Consider the following 21,102-nt stretch of genomic DNA (forward strand, 5'->3'; position numbering starts at 1 on the left):
GAGAGATATCAGATTTATTTTTAAAGAAGCACAAACAGGCAGATCAGGTGCAAACAGACCCCAGCCCTTGCATCACCACCGGACACCAGAGCAGCTCCCTACCTGAGGCTAGTCAGAGTCAGTGTGGTCAGACTTCACAAGGACCCAGTCTACCACCACCAGGTCAGAGGATCTACCAGGCAGTCAGCCACATGCCCAGTTCAGAATTTAAGTTTAGCTTCAGCTTGTAATAGATGATTTTGTCAGATAAAGCCTCACTTTAAAATGTTGGTTGTTGATTCATGTGTGTTCTTGTTTTGATGGCTGTGACATTTTTATTGTGATTATACGCTAATGGTTCTTGTGTTATTTGAATGTAATAGATGTATCAAGGGATGACACAGAGACCTCTGGCTCTGAGCAAGACAGTGAGCCAGAGCTGCCAGGAGATGTCATCGAGCCCCTCCCAACTGCATCAAGCACCAGATATGCAGTTCGAAAAGGACCCAATGGTAGGCTAGGCCTATACTTTAAACTACACATTTTAGTTAGCAGCTGTTAGTATCTAATCTTGTGGATCCCATAATTATACATTTCTATAGAGATATGATACATTATTTAACGTGTATTTCAGACATTTCAAGATCCAGAGAAGAGGGTCCTGTACAGCCGTGTTTGAGAACATTTGCCAGAACTCAGCATGGTACTAGGAAAATGGCTTTCAACAGCTCCTGGTATAAGGACAATTTATGGCTTGAATATTCTGTAATTCAAGATTCGACTTATTGTTTCGCCTGTAGGCATTTTTCTCTGCCCAATACACCTGAATCTGCCTTCACATCACATTCAGGTTTTTGTAACTGGAAAAAAGCGCTGTATAAAGATTCTGGGTTTGAGCTCCATTCGAAGACAGAGCATCATATCAATGCTATGAATGCTTGGAATCAGCATAAAAGGGCTATTGACAGCAACTCATCAATGTTAGATGTCATAAATGAGGACCAGAAAAAGAAAGTGGAGGAAATCTGTACTTACATTAAAACAATTGCAGATGTGCTCCTATTAACTGCCACTCAAAATAAAGTGCAGAGAGGTCATCGAGTGTCTGATGACTCTCACAACAAGGGTAATGTTTTGACATTCTTAGAAGAAATAGCAAAGCATGATCATCTCATAGAGAAAATAATGAATGCATGTGGCAATGCTAAGTACACAAGCCACCAAATCCAGAACAAAGTTATTGAGGGCTTAGCTGAGATGGTACAAAGTGAAATAATAAGAGAAGTAAAAGAAAGTGAAGTTTTTAGTGTAATTGCAGATGAAATCAAAGATTTAAAGAAAACATTTATTTATTTGTGAGGTACTATACACGAAAGCTTTTTACATTTTCAGTCAGCTGAAAGCTTAGATGCAGCAGGTCTCACGACAATTATAATGGATTGCCTTGAAAAACATGGCCTGGACTACAGAAATGATCTTGTGGGGCAAGGCTATAACAGTGCGTCCGTCATGAGCGGAAAGCATTCTGGTGTGTCTGCACTGGTTAAAAACAGTGCAAGATTTGAATTTTATGTGCACTGTAATGCACATTGTTTGAATTTGGTTCTTGTCGATGCTGTAAAAACAGTGCCTGAAGCAGTTTACTTTTTTGCTCTCCTGCAGAAGCTTTATAACTTTGTATCTGGCTCGTACGTTTATCTCAAGTGGCTTGCAGTTCAGAAAGAGCTGTATCCACAGCAGCAGCCCAGGGAACTACAGAGACTTACGGATGTAAGGTGGGCATGCAGATACATGGAATGCCGTAATCAGAAGTACAGGCTTCCAGCAGTTTCCAAACAGTGTGTAAAAGACAGCCTAAAACAAGCTTAAGACTTCACGACTCATTGATGATGAGCACCGTAGGACAGAAAAATAGAGACCAACGTGATGGTGAGAGCTTCCAAAGAGCTATCTTTTATCAGGTGCTTGACAGTCTCACAGCTGAGTTGCAGAGGTGTTTTTCAAAGGAGAATTGTGAGATAATGCAAGGGGTCCAGTCTCTCAACCCAAAGAGTACAACATTCTTGAATGAGAAGCCTCTGTTTGCCTTTGCTCAGACCTTTGAGTCAGATTTAGAGGACCTCAAACATGAGGTTCATCAAAACAAGCGGCTTCTTGATAGGAGAGAGAAAAGTGGAAGGGACATACCGTCTACTCTTCTTGACTTTGTTGTGTTTCTAGAACCTTATAAAGAGGTCTTCCATGAGCTACTTCTCAGCTTTAAAACTGATTAAAACCCACCTTAGGACAACAATGGTTGATGACAGCTTAAGTTACCTATGAATTCTCAATGTTGAGTCAAGGAAGGCATGCTCCCTCAACATGGATGAGTTTGTGAAACATTTTGCCAGTTCTCACCAGAACCACAGAATTATGCTGTTTTAAATCTACCTAGGATAATTTGTCACTTAGACAGTCCCTCTGGTCATGATTAAAACCTGCACTGTGTACTAGCTAGTACACTGACATTCTAAAATGATAAATCCAAAGGGTATCATGTCACACAGATTTAATTTGGTCTTGATTAGGCCAATTCCAAAACTTTTCTTTGCTATTAGTTAACATAATATATATGAGCATAAATATATTAAGTTTGTATTATTGATGGTCACCAAAATTATTTATATATTTTCAAGTCCATTTCTGCTTGATTCCTGGTATGTCAAATTGCAGTCTGTTTATTCTGTTTAAAAAAAAAAATTGTAAATAAACTATGCAATTTATGTAACACACAAATGCTATCTTATTTCCTTGGTGCTTGATCTTTGTTTTCTGAAAATATTTTGGATGTTTAACACTTATAGACCCAGATTATATATTCATGAAAACAGAGTGACCCAAGTCTCTCCTGTGTGTGTGTGTGTGTGTGTGTGTGTGTGTGTGTGTGTGTGTGTGTGTGTGTGTGTGTGTGTGTGTGTGTGTGTGTGTGTGTGTGTGTGTGTGTGTGTGTGTGTGTGTGTGTGTGTGTGTGTGTAAGAAATTGAGCTGCAATTCCGAGGTAGACACACTGACTATTCATAGTATGTTAAAGAATTCTAATGAAGTGTGGTCCAAAAGGGTTACTATCTGCCACATTGCATTACTGAAAAAAGTTTGTACTTGTAAAAAAGATATGTAACCGAGTAAAGAGATATGTTAAGTAAGAATTGAACGTGTAAATGTTCATTCACAGTCATAACATAAGGTTTGCACGTTTACACTTCTAATTTAACATTAACTTTTCATGTTTCACGCTGGCTTTTCTTACGATCCTAACAATTTACGTATAGATTTTCTTACGATCCTAACGCTATGTAAGTTCAACCTATTGGCAGCTATCTTGCTCCATACATCAGTCTCAAGTCAAAGTCTAGTCCAGAGTATTGAGGCTCCAAGTCAAGTTTCAAGTTATTTTATTTTCTATCAAGTCTAGTCTCAAGTCATCAAATTTGTGGCTGGAGTAAGACTCGAGTCCAAGTCATGGGAATCGAGTCTACAACTCTGGAGATTTGCATTTTTTATGGTTTTAGGTACGTTTTTAAGCGCCACTGAACGATGAGTCGTTTAGGAGCTTAATGAATGGCTCTTTTAGTTGAACTGAGCCAAATGAGCCGGCTCACTGAAAAGACTCGGAATCCACATCACTCGAAAGTAGTTGTGTTTACGCCGTTAAATTCATGACGTCTTATGTGTAGTAGTCCCGATAAGCAAGACCCTCCAGAGCTGTGTGCCATACTTTTCACCTCATGACAATATCAACACAACATATTTCCAGAATTTGTATATGTATTTTACCAACACAAATCCTACTTTTAGAATCAGAATGATGGTCAAGACAAGACATGGAAGAAATTAAGCTGTGTGGGAATTGGACGATTCTACTATTTTATTTAGTCCTTCATTAATGAGAGCAGGCGTTCATCGTCTTTATATACCACAGATGTCACACAATGTGTGACATATCATCCATTACACACTAAACACACATTTTAGACTTTCGTCTATGCAATACTACACAGCAAGTTGATATGACGCTCATGAACACGACCAGTATATTTACACCTGCAGTTCTCTCCTCCAACCACTCGTGTCCCCATGAAGATTACATTCACAATCATTTAATGTAGCTGGTGTTTGACTAATTCGCATATTTGCTGAGTATTTTGTTTTTTTCCCCCGAAATATTTTTGGTTTGCATATTATACTAAATGTATTTTATGTTTGTAGCTTGGTGCATGACATCTACAAATGAGTTTCCCCCATGTGGTTAATGCAGCTCGTGACATCATTGTTTACAGACTGGTCACAGATATACAAATATTTGCTGTGGTAGTACAAGAGGAAGTAAAAAGGAGTAAGCGAATTCAAGATAGCGAACGAGGAGACCGTGGAATGTAAATAGTATGGCTTAGTCAGCCAGCGAAGCTCAACGTTTTCTGTTGATTGGACCAACAGCAGTCTGAATTTCACTACTTTTGTTGTTGCCATTTACGCTGTCAACTGGCTTCATGGTAAGTTATTTTATTTTCTGCTGGTCAGCTAACGTTAGCTAGCAAGCTAACAAGCTGCCAACATCATCAAGATACTCATTGCAGGATAACATTAGTGATGGGCGCTATCAACTTCTGAGCGTCACCACGAGGCTATAGCCAGCTATGGTCCGGACAGTAGCCTGTTCTGGTGTTACTTGGCAGATGCAACATTTTCTAGACCGGCTTTATAGTTAGCGTTACCTTCTCAGTATTTTGTCAACCCCAGGGTCAGTCCTATAACAGTTAGAATAATAATTTGTGTTGTTAGGGAATAAGTTATTTCCCTGACTGATCTTTTTCTTGCAGGTATGGTACAATTTCTAAGAATATGGTTACTCGAATTCTCCAGCTGATATTTTCAGACGAAGCTAAGAAGTCAACCATACCGCATTGATATCCTAAAAACATACTGAGTCATCCATGTCACGAGGCAAGGAACAAGCTTGACCAGCTTCATCTCCCTTGTCACTTGTCCATCTCTCTGGTGTATTCCATTGTATAGTCAGGAAAAGCACATCTCTCATAACCAGATACGTTTTGCCTCCCCCAAAGATAACTTTGCTCTAGTTTGCAGCTGTACCTGCAATGGACAGAGGCAGTGCCTGCAAATTATCTGTAAGATAATTGTACTTTTGTTAAGGTTAAATTGATAAATATTTTGTGTAAAGATCATTATCTTTTGTTAGAGGAAGTTTTGTGAAATCCACTCTGTCTTACAGTCTGAATGACATAAAACCGACAGAGCGACTGTGGATTCTGCTGTAGCCGTCCATCAACCCTGTTTTGCAAACTAAGGACACTGTTACTCAGGAATACCAGGGAACTGATTGTCGGGTAGATTTCCCTCAAGGTTCACCTAGAAGTTCACTGCCAACTTTTAAAGCCATGAATATACTTAATGTAAAGGGCTGAGTTTGTTTTTCTACGCTTATACAGCCTAAGCCTGAAGTAGTCTTTACCGACGATTTGGCCTTATTTTCTATTGATTAAGTGCTACATTGAACATTACCCAGCTATGGCGGATTCTGGCACTGAGATAGTCGGAGGAGATCTCCTGAGCGTTGTCAAAGATGACTGCTCTCTGACAGCGGCCATTTCTGAAGAGGGTGGCCTTCCACCAGGGTCCTCTGTGGCTAAAGAAAGCCACAAAGCAGAGCCCTTGGACCGTGAAGATTCCACCAAAGTCCCATCAGTCAAGACCCCAATTATGGAAGCAGAAGGTTCTGACAAACACAGTGGAACCGCACTCACGCCAGCCGCCACGTGTGCCACCATGTCTGAAAACGGCACAACAGAAGACGCTCAATCCACCCCGCAGAGCCAAACTCTGACCGAAGTGAATGGGGAAAGCTCAGAGGCCATGTTTGGAAGGTCGGACGAGAATAGCCAGTCGGCTACAAGCGACTCTCCCTCCTTCTCCATCCGCAGCCTGGAGTTCTTCGAGGACAACACTGGGAATGACGAGCCATTGTCGTCCTACTCTGCCCTGGGCAACGAGGGCCGCTCCCCCTCTGCTGACATCCCCGGCCTGGTCAGTGACGTCCTGGCTGCCGCAGCCACGGGAGGGGCCACCGCCGCCCCGGACCCAGAGCCCATGATGCCGGCCTACTACTTTGTGAAATGGATCACCTGGAAGGAGAAGAAGACACCCATCATCACGCAGAGTGAGAACGGGCCCTGTCCCCTGCTGGCCATCATGAACACCCTGTTTCTGCGCTGGAAGGTAATGTTGGACTGTAGAAACAGCTATATAGGACTAATGGGGTCCATGATTACGCATCACAATTGTCTTAAGTGGTTTTAGGCCTACTTCCTCTGCACTGATCTCAAAACATATGATAGGGTAAAGCAGTATATTGTAGGACTATTGGGGGATTTTTCATTCACTGGTCTATTTTTTTTTCAGATCAGTGCAGATCAATAGAAGGAGACAAAAAAGGAGGCTACTTTAGACTATTGAGATGCACGTTGCAAAATCCCTCAATAGTCCTAAAATATACTGCTTTACCCTGTCATATGTTTTGAGATCAGTGCAGAGGAAGTAGGCCTTAAGACAATTGAGATGTGTAATTGGCCTTAAGGTGACTGCGTATAAGGGTGAGGATGACACACTGAGGATGACATCCGAGGTGTGTATGCATGCCAGAATTAGTGACATGACACAGGCGTGAGGGAAGTTTCTAGAAGCAGGAATTACAGGTTCACGTTAGGGTGTGATGAGCCGTAGTTAAGAGAACACCAAAGCCTTCTGAATCCTATAATCTTGTTTGTACCATCAATATCTTTCAAAATCGAGGCAACACAGAATTTACGTTTATAAATGACAGGATGTCAGCTTCAGAGAGTCATTGTTTAATGAACATTGGTCAAGAAAAGTGCATGCAAATTATAATCATGTGTGATTTGTCTTCAGGCCAAGCTACCCGCCCAGACAGAAGTAGTCACCACAGAGGACCTGATGGCTCACCTTGGTAAGAAACAAGCAAGTGTATTGACTGTACTTCCATACAGACTTTGTTACTTTGTTGCTTTGTAACTTCCAGAAAACAACACATTTTCATACATTACTCTGAGGTTGTCATGAACACATGAAAATGCAACCAAAGCATGAAAATACGAGTAACTAAAGAGACTGCATATTATCAGGCAGTAAATTAAAGATCATCACTGGCCCTATGCTCCAGGAGCCAAGGGCTTAAGTCATTGAAAGATCTAGCAAATTGGAAAAGCAGTCAACTTTGACCATTACCATGGAGAAATACAGTGCCTTCAGAAAGTATTCACGCCCCTCGACTTTTTGTGTTACCGCCTGAATTTGAAATGGATTAAATTGAGATTTTGTGTCACTGGCCTACACACAATACCCCACCACGTCAAAGTGGAATTGTGTTTTTAGAAATGTTTACAAATGAATTAAAAGGGAAAATGCCTTGAGTCAATAAGTATTCAACCCTTTTTTTAAGGCAAGCCTAAATAAGTTCAGAAGTAAAAATGTGCTTAACAAGTCACATAAGTTGCATGGACTCACTGTGTGCAGTAATAGTGTTTGACATGATTTTTTTTATGACTACATCATCTCTGTACCCCACACATACAATTAAAGTGCATTCAGACCACCTTTACTTTTTCCACATTTTGTTACCTTACAGCCTTATTCTAAAATTGATTAAATAGTTTTTCCCCCTCATCAATCTACACACACTACCTCATAATGACAAAGCGAAAACAGGTCTTTAGAATTTTTTGCAAATGTATTTCCGTTTTTTTATTTTTAATACCTTATTTACGTAATATTCAGGCCCTTTGCTATGAGACTCGAAATTAAGCTCAGGTGCATTCTGTTTCCATTGCTCATCCTTGAGATGTTTCTACAACGTGATTGGAGTCCACCTGTGGTAAATTAAATTGATTGAACATGATTTGGAAAGACACATATATAAGGTCAGAGCAAAAACCAAGCCACGAGGTTGACGGAATTGTCCGTAGAACTCTGAGACAGGATTGTGTCGAAGTCATCGATCTGGAGAAAGGTACCAAAATATTTCTGCAGCATTGAAGGTCCCCAAGAACACAGTGGCCTCAATCATTCTTAAATGGAAGAAGTTTGGAACCACCAAGACTCTTCCTAGAGTTGGCTGCCCGGCCAAACTGAGCAATCGGTAGAATAGTCTTGGTCAGGGAGGTGACCAATAACCCGATAGTCACTCTGACAGCTCCAGAGTTCCTCTGTGGAGATGGTTGTCCTTCTGGAAGGTTCTCCCATCTCTGCAGCACTCCACCAATCAGGCCTTTATGGTAGAGTGACCCGACGGAAGCACCTAGACTCTTAGACCAACAAGATTCTCTGGTCTGATTAAACCAAGATTCAACTCTTTGGCCTGAATGCCAAGCGTCACATCTAGAGGAAACCTGGCGCCATCCCTACGGTGAAGCATGGTGGTGGCAGCATCATGCTGCGGGGATGTTATTCAGCGGTGGGGATGTTATTCAGCGGCGGGGACTGTGAGACTAGTCCGGATCGAGGCAAAGATGAACGGAGCAAAGTACAGAGAGATCCTTGATGAAAACCTCCTCCAGAGTGCTCAGTACCTGACTGGGGCGAAGATTCACCTTCCAACAGGACAACGACCCTAAGCACACAGCCTAGACAACGCAGGAGTGGCTTCGGGACAAGTCTCTGAATGTCCTTGAGTGGGCCAGTCAGAGCCCGGAATTGAACTCAATTGAACATCTCTGGAGAGACCTGAAAATAGCTGTGCAGCAACACTCCCCATCCAACCTGACAGAGCTTGAGAGGATCTGCAGAGAAGAATGGGAGAAACTCCCCAAATACAGGTGTGCCAAGCTTGTAGCGATATCCCCAAGAAGACTCAAGGCTGTAATAGCTGCCAAAGGTGCTTCAACAAAGTACTGAGTAAAGGGTCTGAATACCTATGTAAATGTGATATTTCTGTGTAAAAAAAATTGCCCCATGAATTTGCAAAAACTTCTAAACTGTTTTTTTTTCTTTGTCATTATGGGGTATTGTGTGTAGATTTGGGGGGGGACGGGACGATTTAATACATTTTAGAATAAGGCTGTAATGCAACAAGTCAAGGGGTCTGAATACTTTCCGAATGCACTGTATCGATAATGTCCCTCAGTCGAGCAGTGAATTTCAAACAGATTCAACCATGAAGACCAGAGAGGTTTTCCAATCCCGTGCGAAGATGTGCACCTATTGGTAGATGGGTACAAAACACCCAGTCACTACAAAGATACAAGTGTCCCTCCTAACTCAGTTGCCGTAGATGAAGGAAACCACTCAGGGATTTCACCATGAGGCCAATAGTCACTTTAAAACTGCTCTGGCACCCCAATGGTGGAACAAACTCCCTCACGACGCCAGGACAGCGGAGTCAATCACCACCTTCCGGAGACACCTGAAACCCCACCTCTTTAAGGAATACCTAGGATAGGATAAAGTAATCCTTCTAACCCCCCCCCCCCTTAAAAGATTTAGATGCACTATTGTAAGTGGCTGTTCCACTGGATATCATAAGGTGAATGCACCAATTTGTAAGTCGCTCTGGATAAGAGCGTCTGCTAAATGACTTAAATGTAAATGTAAAACAGTTTAATTGCTGTGATAGGAGAACTGAGGATGGATCAACAACATTGTAGTAACTCCACAATACTAACCTAAATGACAGCGTGAAATGAAGCCTGTACAGAATCAAAATATTACAAAACATGCATCCTGTTTGCAATAAGGCACTAAAGTAAAACTGCAAAAAAGTGAACTTTATGTCCTGAGTACAAACTTTATGTTCGGGGCAAACACAACACATCATTGAGTATAACTTCATATTTTCAAGCATGGTGGTGGCTGCATCATATTATGGCTATGCTTGTCATCGGCAAAGACAAGGGAGATTTTTGGGATAAAAAGAAACGGAATATCTATCTAAGCTCAACAACCAACTTGACAGATCAAATTAATTTTTTCAAGAATAATGTGCAAATGTTGTAGAATCCATGTGTGCAAAGCTCTTAGAGACTTACCCAGAAAGACTGTACAGCTGTAATCACTGCCAAATGTAAATATAACATGTATTGACTCGTGTGATTTCTTATGTAAATGAGATCTATATTTAATTTAATACATTTGCAAACATTTCTAAAAACATGTTTTCACTTTCTCCTTATGGGGTATTGTGTGTGTAGATGGGTGAGAACATATAATCAATTTAGAATTCAGGCTGTAATACAACAAAGTGGAATAAGTCAAGGGGTATGAATACTTTCTGAATGCACTGTATATTATAACACGCATTTCTGTTTGGTCACTCACTGTCTGAGAACCACATTAACCATTTGTTTTTATACTCCCGCAATTTGTGTGTCTGCCACAGGAGAGTGCGTATTGTCCATCAAACCCAGGGAGAAGGCTGAGGGAATGGAGCTCAACTTTCAGCAGGTAAACTCACCTCTGTATAAACACACATCTGTCCACTTGGCTTATCTATGACACTGTCGGTCTGTGTCTGAATGTTTTTCGGAAGCAGCGCTAGCTTGTGTGTATTTGTGTTTGGATGTGTGCGTCTGCAGGTGCAGGTCTGTCTGTGTTGTCTACCTCACAGGAGGTTGGTGGCACCTTTTTAATTGGGGAGGATGGGCTCGTGGTAATTGCTGGTGCTGAATAAGTTAAATGGTTTCAAATAAATCAAACAAATGGTTTGTGTTTGCCATTCCATTTACTCCGTTCTGGCCATTATGAGCCGTCCTCCCCTCAGCAGCCGCCACTGGTCTATCTTTTTGTAGCTGTGTGTGTAACGGATGTGAAATGGCTAGCTAGTTAGCGGTGGTGTGCGCTAGCAGCCTTTCAGACGGTTACGTCACTTGCTCTGAAACCTAGAAGTAGTGGTTCCCCCGCGGCTTTTGTGGAGCGATGGGTAACGACACTTCGTGGGTGACTGTTGTTGATGTGTGCAGAGGGTCCCTGGTTCGCGCCCGAGGTCGGGGACGTACTAAAGTTATACTGTTACATGTGCACAAAATTGTGGGTGTGGTTGGGTGTAAGTTAGTGACACATTTTTAAGGGTAAGTGGAGTTCACAGCAGAGGCAGAAGCCTGTGTCATCAGTGCTAAGTCACACCACCTGCCACTAGAGTACCACAATAAGGAGTTTAGGGAACAACAAGGATTCAGAATTACTGTACCAAAAATGTACAGTAAGGTGTAAGCCTCAAACATTTGGGTGGCAAGGTAGTAGCTGTGTGGATGCAGCCAATTCACTTAATGCACATTAGCAGCTCTTTAATACAAAGTGACTTCGAGTCAACCCATCTGTTTGGTATGTGTGGCTCATGCAGGAATCAAACCCATGTTCTTGATGTTGTAAGCACCATGATCCAACCACCTGGCTCTGACACACATGCGGTTCAGAGCTAGTCAATCTGGTTCCTTTAAGGGTGAACCCAATTATTCGACTGGTCTATAGGCTGTTGGTCAACCAATTTATTTTGTCGAGAACTAGTGTGTGTGTGTATATATGTATGTACAGTTTAAGTCGGAAGTTTACATACACTTAGGTTGGAGTCCACAAATTCAATTCACTCCACAAATGTCTTGTTAACAAACTATAGTTTTGGAAAGTCGGTTAGGACGTCTACTTTGTGCATGACACAAGTCACTTTTCCAACAATTGTTTACAGATAGATTATTTAACTTATAATTTCAGTGGATCAGAAGTTTACATACACTAAATTGACACGGCCTTTAAACAGCTTGGAAAATTCCAGAAAATTATGTCATGGCTTTAGAAGCTTCTGATAGTCCATTGGAGGTGTACCTGTGGATGTATTTCAAGGCCTACCTTCAAACTCAGTGCCTCTTTGCTTAACATCATTGGAAAATCAAAAGAAATCAGCCAAAAAATTGTAGACCTCCACAAGTCTGGTTCATCCTTGGTAGCAATTTCCAAACGCCTGAAGGTACCGCGTTCATCTGTACAAACAATAGTATGCAAGTATAAACACCATGGAACCACGCAGCCGTCATACCGCTCAGGAAGGAGACGCGTTCTATCTCCTAGATATGAACGTACTTTGGTGCAAAAAGTGCAAATCAATCCCAGAACAACAGAAAAGGACCTTGTGAAGATGCTGGAGGAACAGGTGCAAAAGTATCTATATCCACAGTAAAACGAGTCCTATATCGATATAACATTGAAAGGAAGAAGCCACTGCTCCAAAACCGCCATAAAAAAGCCAGACTACGGTTTGCAACTGCACATGGGGACAAAGCTCGTACTTTTTGGAGAAATGTCCTCTGGTCTGATGAAACAAAAATAGGCCATAATGACCATCGTTATGTTTGGAGGAAAAAGGGGGACGCTTGCAAGTCGAAGAACCCCATCCCAACTGTGAAGCACGGGGGCTTGCAGCATCATGTTGTGGGGGTGCTTTGCTGCAGGAGGGACTGGTGCCCTTCACAAAATAAATGGCATCATGACGAATGAATTTGATGTGGATATATTGAAGCAACATCTCAAGACATCAATCAGGAGGTTAAAGCTTGGTCGCAATGGGTCTTCCAAATGAACAATAACCCCAAGCATACTTCCAAAGTTGTGGCAAAATGGCTTAAGGACAACAAAGTTAAGGTATTGGAGTGGCCATCACAAAGCCCTGACCTCAATCCCATAGAAAATTGTGGGCATATCTGAAAAAGCATGTGCGAGCAAGGAGGCCTACAAACCTGACTCGGTAACACCAGCTCTTTCAGGAGGAATGGGCCAAAATTCATTCACCCAACTTATTGTGGGTATCTTGTGGAAGGCTACCCAAAACGTTTGACTCAAGTTAAACAATTTAAAGGCAATGCTACCAAATACTAATTGAGTGTATGTAAACTTCTGACCCACTGGGAATGTGATGAAAGAAATACAAGCTGAAGTAAATCAATCTCTCTACTATTATTCTGACATTTCACATTCTTAAAATAAAGTGGTGATCCTAACTGACCTAAGACGAGGAATTTTTACTAGGATTAAATGTCAGGAATTGTGAAACTGAGTTTAAGTGTATTTGGCTAAGGTGTATGTAAACTTCTGACTTCAACTGTATGTATACATGCATAAAGTTGTGGCAAAATGGCTTAAGGACAACTAAGTCAAGGTATTGGAGTGGCCATCACAAAGCTCTGACCTCAATCCCATAGAAAATATGTGGGCAGAACTGAAAAAGCATACATGCATACACACACACACACACACACACATTTATTTATTTCGCACTAGAAACCAGTCTTCTTTTCCCCCATCTCAGTGAACTAGTCCATTGCGGAGTCCGCAGGGATGGCACAGTCCAAAAAGAAGGGGAGTGTGGCTGCACAATGCACATCTCTCTCCAGAATGTGCTCTCTTCCTCCAATTTGTGCACATTCATTGTTTCATAACTTCATGGTGTGAATTGTTTGCGTTTTGATTTTTAGTGTATCAATTCTTAATTTACATAGGGTATATCACCTGTAGTAAATTTACAGGTAATTGCTTACATTTCTAATCTACAATGTTTGTTTGGTTACGTTAATGCATTCAATATATTATTATTCCAGTATTTTACTGTTCTCATTTTTGGAGTGGACACATTGTTTGCAGAGTTCACAATATGCTACACTTGAGAAACAAGTTTTGGTTTATTTCATTCCATTTACGAGTTTTGTCATTGTGTTTTGTTTGGAGCGCTCCCGTCAATGTTTAGTAAGGACACGCACCTGATTACACATAGAATTAGGTCTGTATGCTACCTGGTCTGCTTGCAAATGTAGGCATATAAATGTGCCCATTTGGTGTTTCCGATGGTATTTCTGATTGGCTTAATGCACCACCACTAATGACCTGTGGAGCTTCTCAAATTAATGTTCTCCTCAAACAGCAAGCAAACAAAGTCTATTTTTACATCCATTGAGTGACAATTCCTCAATGTATTTTTAAAAACCTTCTAGCTCACTCCATTTCGATAACCACTCGGCAAGAAAGGGAAAAATGTCATGCTCTGATCCAGTGGAAACGTCATAAAATAGGCCTACCTGATTACTTCTTATCGCTTGCGCAAATTACCCACAGCTGTGTCTGACCGAGCTCACTGGTAAACTAAACTTCTAAGGGCCCAGAATATTTTCTACAATGTTGCAAGGAGCTTCAGGCCCAACCCAAGCTAATAGTTGATACATTGTTTCAAGTTCGTTGCAGACAGGCCATGCTTATTTTTGTCAGGATATTTTCTACCTGCAGGCTGCAATGTTTTTTTTTGTTGTTTTTTTTTACATAGCCCAGTTGGCAGTATAAGTTACTTTTTAGGTGTGTTTCATTTAGATTTGGATAGAATTTTCATTAACCACATGAATTTGAGATACGAAGACGTTGTTAGTATAAATGAAATGAAAATGTGCATATGAAAACCATAACTGGCACGCAGATCGGTAGAAATGGTAAGATAAATTGTCATTCCACATGAGAGTTTCCCGACTCCTCGTGTAGCCTATTACCAGCAACTTCAGGAGAGTAATGGCAGAATCGGAGAAAGCAGTAATGGGAGGAGGATTTCTTTTTTTCCCTTCTGGTTATCGTGATCTCTAGCTCCCTGTTGAGTCTTTTGTGTCATATTTCATCAGTGATCGTGAAGCATCAGACAAGCTAAATACATATAGTTGATTTTATTAAACATAGGGTGTGTATACATGTTTTAAAGTTGACTAATCGATTGGTCGAAAGAACAGACTGCTTTCGGTCAACCAATATTTTCTTTAGTAAGGGACAACCTTAGGTTCATTTTTCATTGCTAAGCTCAGAGGATTCTAGTTAGCTGCTCAGTTTCACTCAAACACCATATTGTAAGAGTCGACGGTGACAGACATTTTAGGTATGATTGAGAGTGCAGGTCTCTTGGAAACACTTGTGAACTTTGAACTACAAGATTAACCTGCATATCCACTTAGCTTTATCCTTCAGCATTCTCATACCTTACATGTCAATGGAACTGAGGTGTAAACCATATGTGAAAATTATTTAGGAACAGCTGATACTGGACCTCTGTGCAACCAACTCTACATTGTATGATTCCATCTCAACACAAAATATTAATTGGTCTGATCTTCAATTCTAGAAGTTAATCCCGAAATCGACTGTAATCGAAACAGTAGTAATCCCCCAACCCTGGTTTCCAACTCAGTTTCCAACATCTGTAGTTTTCTAATATACATCATTTTTTATCTTTGAATCCGCAGAACATGAGCGATGCCATGGCAGTTCTGCCAAAGCTGTCCACGGGCCTTGACGTCAACGTGCGCTTCACAGGCGTGTCGGACTTTGAGTACACACCAGAGTGTATCGCCTTTGACCTGCTCGATATCCCGCTCTACCATGGCTGGCTGGTGGACCCTCAGGTAAGCGACATTTGTAGAACATGTGAAGGTAAAAGCCCTCCTTTCACAATTAATGCCCCAAATCCCTTGTTTTGGGCTTCAGTTTAAAAGTCTTTTCTTTCTCCAGAGCCCTGAGATGGTGGCAGCGGTGGGAAAACTAAGCTACAACCAGCTGGTAGAGAAGATCATCGGATACAAGCATTCGGACGACAGCAGCCGTGTCAGTGAAGGTACAGGACCTTCTGAATCCTTACTTGACATACATTTGAGTTGTCACCAACCCTTGTCCTGGTGAGCTACTGGTGGTTAAGACTTATGTTCAAGCCCAGCTCTAATAACCTGGTTTTATTGATGAGGGTCTTGATGGGAAGTTGATCAAATAATCCCAATTGCATTCTGTTCACTTGGCCGTTTCCTCTGTAATACAGCTATTCCCCTTACACTCTTATGCTGATACTTCTCCGTCTCAGGTTTGGTGGCAGAGCAGTTTCTGGAGTCCACAGCGACCCAGCTATCGTACCACGGACTTTGTGAGCTCAACACTACAGTCAAGGAGGGCGAGCTGTCCGTGTTCTTCAGAAACAACCACTTTAGCACTATGATAAAGCACAAGGTGCGTGTGTGTGCGTGCGTGTTGGTAAGGGAATTTACCAATGGCTCAATCTATAGGGTGCAACATATAGAACCTTGCATATAGAAATGGCATAAATAGATAAGACTGTATTCTACATGACAGCGGCATGTAGCACGTTCTGTAACGTTCCCTCAAGCGCCCTGCAGTAGCACAACATTCTCTAAAACGCTGCTTACCACCACCCCCCCACTGAATGACTTCTAACCTTTGACCTTGTGACCCCACAGGGCCACCTGTACCTGCTGGTGACAGACCAGGGCTTCCTGCAGGAGGGGGGGCTGGTGTGGGAGAGCCTACACAACGTGGAGGGCGACGGCAACTTCTGCAACTCAGACTTCCGCCTGTGCCACCCGCCCCAGAGGAGCGTCCTCGTGACACAGCCCGACAGTCTCACGCCCCAGCAGCAGCAGAGACAGATCGACCAGGTCAGTGACCCCCCCCCCCCCCCCCCCCCCAGCTCCACAACACACCGCCACCATTTTCAGTTTGAAGATACCTGTTATTTGAGAAGTACCCAGATACAGTGGGCAGTATCCAATACGCCACAGAGACAATCTCCATGTCTTATGCTGCAGCTAGATGCTTAAGGGTTTTTTTATGTGTAGAACTGCCACGCTAACGTGATCCTAACTTGAGATCTGTATGTACTGTAAATCATGCATGGACGTTAAGGATTTCAGCCTCTATGCACATTTCCATGACTACACATTCACTCACCCCGTGGTGTATGCTTGGTTGCCAGGACTACCTGGTGGCCATGTCTCTGCAGCAGCAGCAGGGGGCGGCCCCGGGGCCCCTCAGTGACCTGGACCTGGCCAGACGGCTGCAGGAGGAGGAGTACCAGCAGCAGCAGCAGCAGCAGCAACAAGGTCCCTCCCAGGCCCCAGCACAGCAGGTAACCAACCACACAATCAAGACATTTACTAGAAGGAATGATGGTGCCCTCTCTAGGCTTTACTTCAACAGTATGAAATATTAACACAGTACAACAGTATAGACCTGTGATATTCAAAAGACTTCCCCATTAATACATGTTTTTAATGCAATTTTGAGTAAATGTGTTTTTCTTTTAATTTGGATAAGAGATGAATGTTATGAATAAGATTATTTCTTGATGTAAAATTCCAAATGTACCGATTTTTAAGATTCTCGTTAGATGTGGGTTTGCAAAAAAAATGAGGTCCCTTAGAAATTCTGTCTGAAAAAATGGGGTCCCCGCTGAAAATGTTTGGCTACTGGTAAAGAAAGTTGTCCCCTGGTGCTTTTTCCATCACACTATAATTTATTTGAGCAGAAAATGTGAAGGACTCATTGCATTCTTTCACCACGGTGCAGTGTTGTACTTTTCTGGTACTAGGTTTAAACGCAACTTTCTGCTATCTTTGATTCACAAACGTCCTACATAGAAGCTTGTCCATTTCCTGTATGAATGTTTGTTTTGCTTCCAGGTGAGAGGTCATTTGGCAGCCAAGCCGGGAGGTCAGAGGAGACGGGAGAAAAAGGATGATTCCGACTGTGCCATATTATAGCGAACACCTAAACTTACCCAAGTCCCCATTAGCCTGCACTTCATTGCATTAAGCCAACCCCTAATACACACACACAGTTAGGGGATTGTGCCCCTGCCATCTCAATGCCAAACTCACCCTTCACACTAAACCTAACCTCGAGGTTGTACCTCACTCACTACCTCCCCATCTCTCACCCTTGTTCTTCTTTGAACATACAGGCCAGAAGGTGGCAGTACTAGTTCCGCTTTGCTAGACCACAGAATATAATCTAAATGTGAATTGAGGTTGCAGAGAGGAAATCCAATGCAGTTAGTTGGTTACAGCAGCTGATAATCATCCAAGACACGTCACAACCCAGGTAGAGTCACACATCAGGGGTTGTCTTCTATTCAGCTATCACTGCCCCTCTTGAGAAATATGAGAGAAGTTTGTAACTGTGGTCTGGTTTGGTTTCTATGGCAATGAGGCAGGCAGTGGTCTGATTTGTAAGACAAGTGGACAGAAAGTGAAGGTCTAAATTTGAAAGGGAAGTCACTACAGCCCTGACCAACTGATGCATCTTAATGGATGATGCAACTTTTGAAATGGCAAAAAGTCGCCTTAGAAAGCCCTGTTTTTAAGCAAACTGTCGGGTAGTCGTCATCTGACGCATTTAAGCCATGATGGAAACTTGAGTACATTCCTGTCCTATACAGAACAATGCACAATTATGCCTGGGTCGAGAAGCGGACTCTGCAAGCCCGACGAACGAACGAAGAGATGGCCTTGAGGGCAGTGTTCCCCAAAGTCCTATCTGTGGTGGTTGTAAGCATGGGCTTTACTTTTGCTGTCATATAGTGTACTATGCTGTAGTTAGTAGCAGGGAGGAATTATGCAGAAGTAGAATGGTATGGGCAGTGAAGGGGTTCTGCTGGAGCATCTTTTGTGGATGACTTTTAAGATCAGTGGGGGGTTAAAGATGACTATATGGGAATAAGAATTAAAGGTCGAATGTAGCTGTTTTTATCTCAATTTAAAATAATTGCTAGGTAAGAATTTAAATGGTCAAAAAGAAACAAATAGCTTAGGAAAGAGCCATATCTGGAGCAAGAATTTTGATAGGACTGTCTGTCTGCGAGTGGTCTGAGTGGGGAGGGGAAACCTGAAAATTAGCTGAGAGGTTTGGAACTCTTTCTTATTGGTCTATTAACCCATTTCAGGCAGGCCGAAATTTCATCCCACCACCACAGGCTAACATTTCTGAATATAACAGTATTATTCCAACATCAGTGTGGAAGTATATATATATACACACTGAACAAAAATATAAACGTAGCAATTTCAATAATTTTAAAGAGTTACAGTTCATGTAATGAAATCAGTCAATTGAAAGGTAAATAAATTGGGCCCTAATCTATGTATTTCACATGACAGGGCAGGGGTGCAGCTATGGTTGGACCTGGGAGGGCATAGGCCCACCCACTTGGGAGCCAGGCCCAGCCAATCAGAATGTGTTTTTCCCAACAAAAGGGCATTATTACAGACAGAAATTCTCTAAATGACATTATGGTAGAGAAATTAACATAACATTATCTGGCAACAGCTCTGGTGGACATGTCTGCAGTCAGCATGCCACTCAACTTGATACCTCTGTTGCGTTGTGTGACACAACTGCACATTTTAGTGGCCTTTAATTGTCCCCAGCACAAGGTGCACCTGTGTAATAATCATGCTGTTTAATCAGCTTCTTGATATGCCACACCTGTCAGATGGATGGATTATCTTGGCAAAGGAGAAATGCTCACTAACAAATCAAATGTATTCATATAGCCCTTCTTACATCAGCTAATATCTCAAAGTGCTGTACAGAAACCCAGCCTAAAACCCCAAACAGCAAGCAATGCGGGTGTAGAAGCACTAACAGGGATGTAAACTAATTTGTGCACAAAATAAGAGATATGCTTTTTGTGCGTATGGAACATTTCTGGGATCTTTAACTTCAGCTCTTGAAACATGGGACCAACACTTTACATGTTGCGTTTATATTTTTGTTCAGTCTACATAAGACAGGTAAATCATGTTTTTGACTGCACTGGGCCTTCAAGCAAATCTGGTGCTTGAACCAACTATGAGAAGTCTGCATTTGATTTACAGCACTTAACAATAAAGTTCAGGCACTTAATTCAGTTTTGAGACAGTCGGCTATACAGGGCCTTTTGAAGTAGCTTTAGGGGGACGGGCTTTTAGCAACACTACAGAAATAGACCACACCTTGACGCCAAGTGTTAATCGTCACCACTTGCTTTGAATTTAATTTGTCATGTCAGTAAAGGAAAATCTAAACAAATCATCATGGTGTTCAATGACTCATTTGTTGTCTGGTAAATATCATTCATTACTTCACATAATCGACTCATACAACCAATCCTTCAAGTTCTTCTGGGCCGCCTTGAAACACCATATCTTTGATGCCTTTTTGTTTTCCTGCCTCTTGCTTTATTCTGTTATTTCTTTTCCATCTTAACTTTTTCTGCTCCATCTTTGAGAGAGAGAGAGCTATGTGTACAAAACATGAAGAACTCTTCATGACAGACTGACCAGGTGAATCCAGTTGAAAGCTATGATCCCTTATTGATGTCACTTGTTAAATCCACTTCAATCAGAGTAGATGAAGGGGAGGAGACCGGTTAAAGAAGGATTTTTAAGCCTTGAGACATGGATTGTGTATCTCAAATCAAAGTCTATTTGTCACGTGTGCCGAATGCAACAGGTTTTGCCCTTACAGTGAAATGAATACTTACAGGCTCTAACCAATAGTGCAAAAAAGGTATTAGGTGAACAATAGGTAAGTAAAGAAATAAAAACAACAGTAAAAAGACAGTGAAAAATAACAGTAGCGAGGCTACATACAGACACTGGTTAGTTGGGCTGATTGAGATAGTATGTACATGTAGATATGGTTAAAGTGACTATGCATATAAGACGAACAGAGAGTAGCAGTAGCGTAAAAGAGGAGTTTGTGGGTGGCGGGACACAATTCAGATAACCTGGTTAGCCAATGTGCAGGAGCACTGGTTGATCGGGACAATTGAGGTAGTATGTACATGAATGTATAGTTAAAGTGACTATGCATATATGATAAACAGAGTAGCAGCAGCGTAAAAATAGTGGTTGCGGGGGGCACACAATTCAAATAGTCCGGGTAGCCATTTGATTACCTGTTCAGGAGTCTTATGGCTTGGGGTTAAAAACTGTTGAGAAGCCTTTTTGTCCTAGACTTGGCACTCTGGTACCGCTTGACATGCGGTAGTAGAGAGAACAGAGAACAGTCTATGACTGGGGTGGCTGGGGTCTTTGACAATTTTTAGGACCTTCCTCTGACACCGCCTGGTGTAGAGGTCCTGGATTGCAGGCAGCTTAGCCCCAGTGTTGTACATGGCCGTACACACTACCCTCTGTAGTGCCTTGCGGTCGGAGGGTGAGCAATTGCCGTACCAGGCAGTGATGCAACCAGTCAGGATGCTCTCGGTGTTGCAGCTGT

At 42.0% G+C, this 21,102-nt stretch overlaps 1 protein-coding gene across 1 annotated transcript; it reads left to right on the forward strand.

Annotated features, from left to right (window-relative positions):
- Positions 1-4,106: 4,106 nt before the first annotated feature.
- LOC129819803 (ubiquitin carboxyl-terminal hydrolase MINDY-1-like) lies at positions 4,107-19,911 on the forward strand. The gene is made up of 10 exons (XM_055876403.1): positions 4,107-4,508; positions 4,836-6,252; positions 6,943-7,000; positions 10,424-10,488; positions 15,300-15,458; positions 15,565-15,667; positions 15,908-16,050; positions 16,299-16,496; positions 16,814-16,966; positions 17,520-19,911. Exons 2-10 carry the CDS (start codon positions 5,545-5,547, stop codon positions 17,598-17,600), a joined length of 1,668 nt encoding a protein of 555 aa, XP_055732378.1. The 5' UTR covers positions 4,107-4,508; positions 4,836-5,544; the 3' UTR covers positions 17,601-19,911.
- The last annotated feature ends 1,191 nt before the right edge of the window (positions 19,912-21,102 follow it).

This window comes from Salvelinus fontinalis, chromosome 22 (assembly GCF_029448725.1).
Source record: "Salvelinus fontinalis isolate EN_2023a chromosome 22, ASM2944872v1, whole genome shotgun sequence".
NCBI classification, from domain to species: Eukaryota; Metazoa; Chordata; class Actinopteri; order Salmoniformes; family Salmonidae; genus Salvelinus; species Salvelinus fontinalis.